Source organism: Phasianus colchicus, chromosome 5, assembly GCF_987193195.1.
Source record: "Phasianus colchicus chromosome 5, bPhaCol1.hap1.1, whole genome shotgun sequence".
NCBI classification, from domain to species: domain Eukaryota; kingdom Metazoa; phylum Chordata; class Aves; order Galliformes; family Phasianidae; genus Phasianus; species Phasianus colchicus.
In genome coordinates, this window is record NC_143440.1 from 28,287,368 (window position 1) to 28,299,571 (window position 12,204).

Genomic DNA, 12,204 nt, shown 5'->3' on the forward strand with positions numbered 1-12,204 from the left:
TAAGACAGTGAAGTGTCTCCTGGGTGTTTACAGTTTGTTAACTGTACACGGTTTTTACCAAGTCCCAAAACTGACAAAAGTAGTACACACTCAAATATACTGACTGAAGTTGTTTCAGAAAAAATGTAAACTTTAAGCAAAACTTAAACCTCTGCCATAAAGAGCAAAATTACTTCACAATTTCCATTTGTTAGCGAGGAGGAGAAACTTCTTGCTGTAAAAGAGTCCATATCCAACCACTGCTTTCCCCCCCCATAATTTTGTATAGCATTTGGCTGTATGTTTTCCATATGATTTCCATAGCTGTAAGACTGGTATCAAACTTACACAAATTCCCTTCAGTTCCTTGCCTTAACATAAAAATAAACATTTCTTAACATTTTATTTCACTGAAACTGAACTATCATCCTGATAATCAATTATTTCGATTTGACCAGTTTGCTCCTTTCATCAGCATGTACAGCTTCACAACAGCAGCCACCAGCAAAGCCATTGCATCTGGAACATGCAAGCAGTATAGGCAGGCATTGATAGCTTTGTGCAAGGAATACAGAACTTTTTCTTCAAAGTTCAACCCTACAAGAAGCACTTGCACGTTTTCACGAGAAAGATTTGAAGATGGAAACTTTGAAATCCATTACTCCATAAATCCAAAAGCTATTCCACCTACACGTGGTAGGTTTTTAAACATTCAGCATGATGTAACAAGTTTAGAGCAGTTCTGTGTAGTGAAGTGGATTTTAAGGCCAAGGTTTTGGTTTGTTTTCCGTTTCTTCTGCCTCCTGTCACTTCAGAGAAAGGAAGCGTATCTTTCCAACAGCAAATGAACTTTCCAGTATGTAGCTGCCTATTTCCACTGTAAATAACTTTTTTTTTTTTTTTAAACAGTAGGCACGTTAATACTTTCCTGTATTGTTTCATGCCATCTATGAACTTGAGAATAAACTTATCAGTTTACATTTGCTTCACAATTGGAAGTTCATTTTTAAATAAGTTAATAGCTATAATAATTAATAGCTTCCTACTTCCCCCAAACGTGAGTTAAATTCTATAAAGGAAGACTCCCAGTTAAGCCAATCAATAAAGCATTTGTCAAGTTCTCAGTTTGGACATTTATCACCTAAACCAATATTAATCTTCGTTTTCCAAAATTTGCTAAAATGGGTAACATTATGCACACAATTACTGTCATCTCCTAAAAATCACTGAAGTTTCAAAAGTAAAAATGTACAGAGAATATCTTAAATAGATTTTTTTTGTAGTTCATAATAAATAACCTTTTAAAATTAAAATAAATTGGTTAAAATTAAAAATAAAATAAATAAAATTAAAATAAATTTGGTTGCAGTAAGACAACAATCACCACTCTTGACTGGCCTTCACACACACCAGATGTTAGATGCTCTTCTTGCAGCTGGCTCAAAGTTCACAAGTGACATGTCGCAGCCCCCTGTCTCGTAGAGTGTAGAACTGAACTTACCTATAAAAAAAAAAGTTAAGAAGAGGTCAAGACTTCATGATATTTCATCCCACTGTCACTAGATTTCTATACATCAGCTAACTATTAAGATCAATTTAGATATATATATTTTTTTTAATCAGTGTCAGAATAGAAGATGTGGTAACGTGCGTCACCAGCACAAAGACACTAGTTATTTAATCTTTCATTTGACATATATACAGTAAACAGCAATAAACTAAATTAAGAGTTGATATTTACAAGATGTCACCATTTAACACAACAAAAGCACAGTGTGAGCTTCTTTCACCCCCCCCCACCCTTAGAGAATAACCAGGCAAACATCTTGCAGCGACAAATTTCTTCAGTTCTTTCTTCCCAACCTCAGGAGAATGATCAGTAAATCATTCATCAACACAGAGGAATCATGCTATGGCAGAGATTCCTCAAGTGTCCAAATTAAAATTCTTTTGAGAGGTACGTGTCTACTATTTGGAAAGAAACACAAAGGGTGAATAAAGTGACCAGAGATGCTTCATTAGTTAGATCTCTAAAAAAAAGTAAAAAAAGGAATGGAAGGCAGAGATCTATTCTACAAAACAGAAGTGAACACTTCAGTGTAAGATCAAAGACCACAATCTACCTTCTGAGATAAACCATTATTGTTAAAGGAGTTCCAGCAACTCCAAGTTACCTCAAGATATTGTTCATTCAAAAAGTTTCAATACCAACTCTATTTCTAAATATACAATTAACAAAGAAGCAGACTGAGATTCCAACTCAGATGGTAAGTTACCTTGCTCACAATATGATGTTTTTACAGTGCCCTTCTCTCCACAACAATTTGATCAGAGAGATAAGGACTGTAATTTCCCCAGAAGGTCAGTTTAATATATTTCTGCTCAGAATGCAGGAAGCTGATTCTGAAGTTGTAATCATCTCATACAGCCCTGCCAACTTCTCCATTTCTCCTAGCTCAAAGTCTTTTACTCAACTCATGATGCCAGAGCATGCAATATTTTAAGAACATATTTTAATCAGTTAAAAGAAAAACAAAAACAAAAACCTACTATGGCACATTTGAAGCAAAAGTCTGCGTAAACCTCTCAGCTGCACATCCTGCAGCCCTATCTCCTGATGATTCAGGAAAACAAGTAGCCCCAGGAGAAACAGCTAACAAGCTAAGAGCTTTCAATACCTTCACAAGGCTCTCCCTAGCAGAGGGGCACCACCCAGACACATAAGGCAGACGTGCTGAGAAAGAAGATTCCATTCTGACACAGCAGCTACATGGTTCAGTAGTTGCGTACAGAATGCATCAGAACACAGTAATGTAACAGCTCTCCCTCAACATTTAATTGTATCTGCTACAGATATCTGTAAAGAAACATGAGCAAAAGATTCACTTCTTAAAGTCGTTTTGGTTGTGGGCTCTTTTGAATTTTTGTTGATGTTGTTTTTGTTCAAGTGACTTCTTTAATTAGTTAAGATCTTAATGAAGTGGTTTAGTTAAGTATCCCCTTGTTTTTAATGCTTGATGTAATGAATGTTTATTGACAAAGTTTTAAATTCAAGCTGGTAGGCACCTCCTTCCCCACAACTAATAGCTGCAGTTACACAGAGGTTTTCTGAATTGCAACAATAAAGAACATTTCAACAGCAAACATGAAGATAATCGATAAAATACTACAGATTGCTCTCAGGACAAATTTGTGCATAAACCATGTAAGAGAAAAAGTATTTCAACCAACCAGTCCTTAAAAGAAACAATGATGTCTGGGTTACCTTACATTCTTCATGTTTTTGCACAAGCTACTGAACTGAGAGCCAGTAAATTTATTAACTACAATAATGTGATGCTAGATCAGAGAAACAAGAATATATTACAAGATACAGCTTCCCATTCCTTTAGGCCGAGATATTACATCAGATAAATTTGTTTGAAAAGACATTTCCTGCACTGCGTTACACATATCAAATGCAAAGGACTTCAAAACTTGAGAAAATTTAGCATAAAACCCTTCACATAATGAACCTTCACACCCAATTCATCTGAGATTATCAACATTTACTGCTTTTGTATTGCTGATATAAGTAGGGCATGGCTGTGGGAGCATAAAACAAACCTGGTAACTAGAGATGTAGCAGACAATTTCAACAGAAAAAAGAAATGCTTAATTTCAATTATTTGCACATAAACTGCAAAACAGAGTCAGGTTTTGCTACATCTGCAATTCATCCCTCTACTGAAATAGATTTCCTAATGAAACTCAAGAAAAGCATGACTTGTCAATGAAACAAAGCTGCTCTTTAAAGTTAAACACACACAAACCAACAAAGATCCTCAGAAAAAAAGGAATGAATTCACTAAAAGCAAAAAAAAGATTACAGATCTGTTCAGTGCTGCCGAGGAAGCAAACCATAAGGCATGGCTGCAGAGCCCAGGAGCTCCAAGTCCCAGCAGTTGTGCGAGACACAGCAGTCTCCTCACAGCACTCTAGAGAGGGATCCCAATGCTCATAACACCCAGCACACATGGATACACCCAGCCTCTGGGAGTCACCCAGATTTTCTTTCCCTCGTATTCCTAGCTCTGTTACAGTTGTCTCAAATATTTTTGATAGCATCACAACAAAGCAGCTTAAAGTTTCCTCTTCTAAGGATTGTAGTATTATCCAGTTGTGAACAAGCCAAACAAAGCCTTATTTTAAAAGTAAAGAAATTCAACCAACATGTGTACACTAAATAGAAATGCTTGCAACTTTTCACCTAACTCCATCTCAAAAGAGGGCTTCAGACTCTTCACTGCACTCTACCTGGAATGCATCATGAAAATAATAAACCGAAGTTACTGATACTCAGACACAACTCCAAAATACGTCAGCGTTATGGCACGAAGGGAAGAAAAGGTGAACATGCTTCCTTCGAAACAAACTGTTTCAGAGCAGAAAGTATCTCATCATTGAGTCCGAAGACAGCCACATAAAGGTTCACCTATTGTACAGACTGATGTTCCCACAGATATGGGAATCAATGAAAGCAACAGAACAATGAGCTTACATAGATTGAACCTGGAAGACAAGTGGCTCAGCATCTGCCTAAAGTGGTAGACTGATGTTTTTCTTCAGTCATATTATTTTCAGCATATTTCTTAATTTTCCATCTAATAAATATTTCTGCTTCAAACCTTCTGAAAGATAGTAACAGTTTTTGCGCATGTTGAAGTCTGCATCGTTATCAGAATCATTACAGTACTGTAGTAAGTAGTAGGTAAGTATATTTCTTTAAATCCTATTCAGGACAACAAACAAAGCTATCAAAATTTGATTATTCTACAGCGTGCAAGGAACTATCATTTACCAACATCAGAATTTACCTTCAGCAGCAGTATTAAAACTTAGAAGTTTTCAGTTTGGACACTACAAGGCTGTTCAATTTTTAATTTATGGTATTTATCAGAAGCGTAATTTATCCATTATATGCACAATTCCACAACTACAAGAGGGACATTTTCTACAGGAACAGAGGGAAATGAGTTTATCTTCTACTCATACCTTTCCATACTTCACCATCCACTAAATTAAAGTCTACTTATTTATATAAAAAGCACTGAGAAACTGACTGATCAGCACAGATATCTACCTTTAAATGCAGTACGGGAAGTTTCAGCCTTCAACCCACCATGTAATTGCCTTTAAAAAACAAAATTCTTCAATAAATCTGAGATATTGCTGCTCACACAAGCGATAACAACTAAAAGAGCCAAATGTTGCAGTACAGATGCATCATCAAGCTCCAGTTGATTACTTCTTAAGAAAATAAGATGACCACCTACGTGAGGACAACAGGCTGTTATTTCACCCTACTTTCAGATACCAGACATCTGTTTTAGTAGCTTAGTAATTGGAGCCTGAACTACTTCGCAAATTCTAATAGCCTCCAAAGCAAGAACTCAAAAATAACACCCATCACCTACACATGGAAGAATGAGATATTTATGAGAGTAGAAGGCATTAGCATTGCCATACTATGCCCTGAAGATGATCATTCATTTCAGTCATGGTGTCCATTTTGCAGCTTGCTGTATTCATATTATGTTAATCATTCCTGCAATCATTCCATAAGTCTTTTTTTGCCCTTCATTTCTTATGATTTATTTCTTATTCACTGCTGCATTCTTTCTCCACCCTTTCAAATTCCTTTCCCCTCATCATTCACGAAGCAACAACGTAACATGTTGAAGTCTTTCTACTTGGAATCTGGAAGACTACGAATAATGCTTCAAGGCTTCCCTTGCCTTATTCAGCACAAATCTCAGCAACTGTTAAGAATGTATAGTCATTACGAGACTGATGTAGACTACTTATAACCCACGAAGATCCATCCTTCACGTAATATATCACCAAAATCAAATAAATTAATCTTTGAAACAAACAAACAAGTGTGTCATTTTGAGAGCTAAAGCTTCGTATCAGCACACATACAGAAAAAAATGCAGAAGCACATATTGCATTTGTGCACTAGGAAAAAGTTTTTAAATGCAAACAACCTGACTGTCTTCCATATGAGCTGGAAAATGCTAATAATTTCAGTAACAAAAGAAATTATTGTGCACTGTATTGACAGATGTGCATTATACATCTCCTCATTTGCTCCATTTGGCATTTTTATTATTTTTAATGGTGATTAATATATCACCAAAAAAGAAAAAACAAACAAACAAACCACAGAACAAGCTACTACATCCCTTCTCCCTCCAGCATATTCTCTCTGAAATAACACAACAGGATCATCTCCCTTCTTGTCATGCCTGACAAATGAATTGCAAATGTGAAAGCCTGCTCCATTTTATCAGCTATTCTGCTCTAATAAAAGAATACCCATCATACAGAACGCTCTGAGAACAGGCATTAGTTCATAATGCGGATTTTTTTTAAAGCCTGCTCTAGAAACGAAAGAATTTTATTTTTAAGACTAAAAACAGATTTTTGCTATAATAGCTTTCACGAGGAAGTATCTAAACGGGTGCTTGAAGCTCCAAAACAAACAAATATAAGATGTAATAAGGATTTATTCAACTGATCCAATCCTAACAGTTTTCTGCCTCACAATGGCAATGTCTTGCTCCGTAATATTGTACACACAGAACTTTAAAAATTTGTATAGCTAAACTTCTCTGAAGACTGCAAATGTATTCCATTCCAAGTGCAGCAAAAGTGACTGCTAAGAGAACCTAAATGCAATGCTGAATCCACTTCAATTTTCACTAAATCACAGTAAACATAAGCTCTTAAATAATTCAATTTGAAGAACTGTATATAAAACTCTGAATTCTATAAAATTTGATCGAAGTGTGGGCAATTTGAGCCATATCCATCAAATACAACACTAGTAGCTTTTAAGAACAAGTCTTAACACTATCTCTGAACAGATATGACCACAGTAATCTCTGAATTTCAGTTACATTCCAATGACCATTTCAAACAAAAAAAGTCTCCAAATTAAGTAGCTAAAAGAACTTGTAGCTTTATGTGTTCGGCTTTCACAGTTTAGAGACTCATACTCTTAAGCATTGATTTTTCTATCTAGAAACTACCAGAGCCACAGAATCTAAAACAAGAACACACGTATCACATAAGAAGAAACATCTGTTTTCTTATATTGTTGCTAGTAGATAGAGAAGAATGGCTACTTGCTAACTGAACTCTTATTTAAAGGGGAGAACTGCAGCCCAGCAATGCTTGAAATCTTCCCCATTAATGCAGCAAGACGACAAATCAATTATCTTTTAGAGCAAGGTTACAGTAAGATCTGTAACAAGTGTTTTTAAGCAGTGTTCTAATCCAACCTTCACTTCTGTGTTATCACAACTGGTAGCTATTTAAAATACCATCACTAACAATCAGCAGCTCTAAATATGGATATCGTAGCAATCTGAGCAGGAATTCCATGTTAACACTGAAGTCATCACCAGTTCAGGGCATGAACAGATAACTGCAAAGATCCAGGCCAAGAATTTTTCCCCACCTTCCTCCACATTACTGTGTCACAGGAGATCAGTCCCTTCCTATAACCATCTGAACTTCCTTCTCCTTAGCAATTTTTATTAACTTCAGAGAAGCTAATAAGGATTTAGAAATATTACATTAAACAGACCATGAAGAACTAAGGAGCACTACAGGACTTCAAAAATGATGGAAACTGAAACAAGAAGATCCATATTTTCTTCATGTCTCAATCTCCTACTTTTAAGCACACAGTAAAACTATCCTCCTTGACATGAGGATTTCTTTTCAAAGAACAACTATGCAAGGCTCTTCTGAAAGATCAAGTGTTCTTAGTGATCACAATAGGTATCTTTTCAGGAATCAGAGGTCCCCCAAATTTACTAGCAATCTCACCCTGATTCTCTTCGACAATGCAAGGATACTCATGTTACATGTGCTATATAGTTCAAAAGATCTTATATCATTGCTACTTATGCATCCTTAGAATGCTTCTCACTGCAAATTTGTTAGACAGAGCGCCTGGAAACGTGACGATGAAAGGCTGGGCATTTATCAACAATATTGCTTTCTAAGAAATGCACCTACAAGATCCAGAAACAAAGTTAAAGTTAACTGTTTTTCACTGCATTATTACCAATATAGCTGCCGTATTAAAACTTCCATGTCACCAAGGTTACATAAGGCCTGCATACCAAGTCCATCGTGCAAACTGCTACCGCCTACAGCAGATGCAGTGGCATGTGATGCTTCTAAGTGGACACTCCCATTTCTCACCAGCAAGGAGGTGCTAGCGCTGAGCACAGCTGCCTGGGAGGGGGAGCGGGACTGCACTTTGGCCTGGGAGGAGGACTGCTGGCCTTGCTGACCATCTTGAAGGCTACGAGAAAACACGGATGGGGGAGACATTACCGGGAAGGAAAGGAAATAGCTAAAGTGAAGCAAAACAAGACTTTTCCTTAAAAAAAAAAAAAAAAAAAAAAAGTTAAAATTACAGCATTCAGAAGCCATTTGTTAGGGTTAAGGTAACCCATGAGTTCTGTACAACAACTTGCTTGGACACTAATTTTACACTAGAAGATACAAAGATACAGTTCTCACTCAACCCTTTGGAAGCACTGTTCTTACGGCCTGATGGTGAGCTGGGGAAATGCTATCCTTACTAGTTTTAATTTGTGGTGCAAAAGTAAGCTGCTGGTGGTTAGTCTAACTGCATCCTGTGATCTCTCTCCTGTACAATAGAGGCTACTATACTCTTCTCTCAATAGTTAGGATGCTCATGGAGATATGACTTCAATTGTTTTGCTTTGTTGTCAAAACATCACCATCTTTCTTGCTATTACTCTGCAGTCTTCCTATAAAACGTCTTTAAGATTAATTAGAAAGCAGATATTGGCAACATACCTTGTGGATAACCACAGTTGAACCAGTAGAACCAGAATTTTTGGGGGGAGTATGTCTAACAAGTTATTAATTGGCAAAAGTTTTAGGACTATTTTAAAGTTATTTTGATAGCACAGCCCTGACAATGATTTTGTTGCTCAGTATTCCTTACCACAACAAAATTCTCCTAAACCCAGAGTTAGAAATTCATTCTTCAGAGAAGTGAGCAAGTTTAAAGCTATTAGCAGACAACATCTGAAAATGTTAGTCCTCTTCATAACCTACTCAATGCAAAACTATTTTAAGCAGCTGTTTAACAAATATTAACAATATTTTTAAAGCAGTTTAACATTAAACGTGGCAATATCTCCAAATACAAGTGTCACGTGCATCAGAGCTATGTTGCAAAATTTGTGGTTTTATTACCCTTATGTTATACATTTAGAGAAGTTATGTCAGTCATTAGCTGGAGGACACTTGTTCAGATTAAGAAATCATCTATTTATCAAGATAAAATACAAAATTATATAAAAATAGTTTGTTAAAACACAAATTCTTTATCTTCTGTCTTAGAGCATTCCCTTTTGAAATACAGTCTTAACCAGCTATTGCTTTTAACATTTTACTGCATACAGTGTGATGCTACAGTTGGCAAGTGAGACAACTATAAGACCTTACTAAGAGTTGAGGGTGTCTGTCTGATGCAGTTGCGTGTAATTATTTTCTAGAAAAACTGATTTCACTTTTCCTTAGAACATCACTGCAAAATATGAAAATAACTATAAGACCAGGTGTTAAGAACAGCTTCATGCAAAATACAACAGACATGCACGCAGCTGACGAGGTTAAAAATTGCAACCCACACACTAACATATCTGAAGGTTTATTCAGCGCTTTACTGTTCTAGACAAGGCTATATGGCAACAGAAGCCCTATGGAAGCTCACAAACTTGCCAGCTGTCACTGTCTCACTTAAGCATTATCAGCAACACCAAAACAATGCTGTCTTTCCATTTAATAGTAGGTAGGTTTCAAAAGGTATACACAAGCTGTCGTTTCAGAGGTTATCCACATCTGTCACAGTAAAAACAAAGCAAAATATCGGTAATAACAGATTGCATAAATATTCAAGAAACTGTTATACTCTAATTAATAAAACTATTCTTAAAATTTTGCTTGAGACAGTCACTTATCTTCACTTATCAGATGCACATGCATACACCATTAGCTACACAGGATGCAAATCCATACATATGTTTGAAGCAGTCAAAACACTGTCAATGCTTAGGCAGGATAAAAGGAGAGTAAGCTGTTCTGGTTTTTTGTTTCTTTCCTGCTTCCTTTTTGTTGTTATTTCCTGGTTACTTAAGTAAACAAAAAGAAAGTGCACTTGCATCTAATTCAGCTTGAAAGCCGCAAAATTTACTAGACCAGATTTTGTCTACCACTGCCAATCATGATGGCATTATAGACCTATCTTCTACTTGACATTCCCCAAAGGGAACAACTAGGTATAACTCAGACTCTGTGGAGCCATCTCCATGACATCTGATTTGACATCATAGTTAGGAGATCAGGTGATTAATTTTTTTCTGTTAAGAATGGAGATAAGTAATATCAGGGCCACTAAAAATGAGTAAATCTAATGTTGTTTTAAGTTAACGTAGGAAGTCATACTGATTAGCAGTACTAGGAACTAGTCAGAAGCAGCTCACCACAAGCATATATGGGTATATGTATAGTTGCTGTGGTAAGGAAATATTTTTTGGCTGGTTACCACCAAAATCCTATGTCCTTGTCGTGTTACTGGAAGAAATAAAAATCACACAAAAATGAAGTTATCCATATAAAAGAAAATCAGACTACTAATCTAGAGATTAGAAATAATCTGTAACAGTAATAAGTACAAATTTTCAGATATACTCCATAGTTTGCAGTTCAAATGGAATTTATGTCAAGCAGATAAGTAAGCTCTTGGGTGTTTAGTTGGCCTAAGACAATTTAGCTCCAAACCAAAGGATGGTCATTCAGCTGCACAAACACCACTGCGCACCAAGTAACCTCTCTCAGGTAAGGAGCTCTAATTACTCCACACAATTTTTTACTAACCAATAGATACACTGCACCACCCACAAAAAAACAGCAGGAGAAATGGAACATAAGAGTAGAACAGCAGTGACCTAATAGAAAGTTTAAATATCCTTCACTAAAAAAATAACGCACTATGTTTTATTCAGCAAGATTAGAAATATAACAAATTTATCTGAAATCATATGATGAACTTCTGCCATATACTGTACTATCCAATTCAATTTGCAATGCAGAAGAAGTCAAGCCTTCATTTGTTAGATTTTAGGCACTGTTCTAGCCGTTCTCTTTCGCAAGGAAAACCTAAAAATTCAGTAAATTCAGCCTCTAGCTATTTCAGTTGCACTACAAAAGACACCAAGATTTCTCCCCAACCCATTTTCCATTTACTTTCTTTTTATCTGCTCACCTTCTACGGTATTTTACAGCTGAAAAAAACCCACACAAATTCCTAGAACATAAAAATAGACTGCTCCTAGTGCTACAAGTTAGTTTAGGATATATAATAGTATTATATATAGTATATATAGTATAGGATATGTAGTAGTAGTATTAAGAATGTGAAGGAATACTGACTGCATATGCTTTATACTTATCATGTTAACGGGAAGAATTACTTTTATGAGTAAATGCTCCTTACACAGTAGGCAGTGTTATTCTTGGCAGATTCTCCAACACTTGAGACAATAACAGAACCAAAAGATTTAAAAAGCAGAAGATTTAAAATCATCTTGAGATCCCCATTTCCACTGTTTGAGGTCACAGGCTGAGCAAGGAGTTGCTGTATGTAACATATCAGTGTGTTCAGCGCTGTTATTAAACGGGCTAGTGACAGATTCCCAAGATGTACATATATATACGCTGTAAGCACAGCACGCAGTGCCACACAGTTAAATTTCATATGGAGCAACACTGTGTGTTCGGTAACAAAGCACTGTTATTACTTTATTGTTACTCTTTTCCTGAAAAAAGTTACAGGATGTTCACACTATGGTCTACCTTTATTTTAGATTTGGATCCTTTGCATGTGTTATTTAATTCTTCAAGATGTTGAAGAATTTTTGTTGTTGTTGTTTAAGTGCTTCTCTCTCATTATCCACATAAATGAAAAGTGATTACAAAGATACTAGACCCTAACACTTACTCTCTTAAAGGAAAGAGAAAAGCAAAATTGAGTCAGGTAAATAATATTTTCTTGGGTCTTTTTTCTTGCTTTAAAGTTTCTGAAGTTTTTGACAAAAAAAAAACATGGAGTCTGTTAGCATTAGT

At 36.0% G+C, this 12,204-nt stretch overlaps 1 protein-coding gene across 8 annotated transcripts in view; it reads right to left on the bottom strand.

The window, feature by feature from the left end:
- The window catches only part of PCNX1 (pecanex 1), an 87,276-nt gene that overhangs the window by 39,428 nt on the left and 35,644 nt on the right, over positions 1 to 12,204 (bottom strand). For 3 of the 8 annotated variants that reach the window (XM_031593625.2, XM_031593624.2, XM_031593623.2), the window contains exons 8-9: positions 8,160 to 8,344; positions 1,390 to 1,480 (exon numbers count right to left, since the gene is read on the bottom strand). The exons of 2 other annotated variants lie outside the window; for them this stretch is intronic. In XM_031593625.2, coding sequence (XP_031449485.1) covers positions 1,390 to 1,480; positions 8,160 to 8,344 — 276 coding nt within the window. The remainder of the gene's footprint in view (positions 1 to 1,389; positions 1,481 to 8,159; positions 8,345 to 12,204) is intronic. 3 more of the 8 variants (XM_090141107.1, XM_031593629.2, XM_031593628.2) reach the window with 1 other exon arrangement.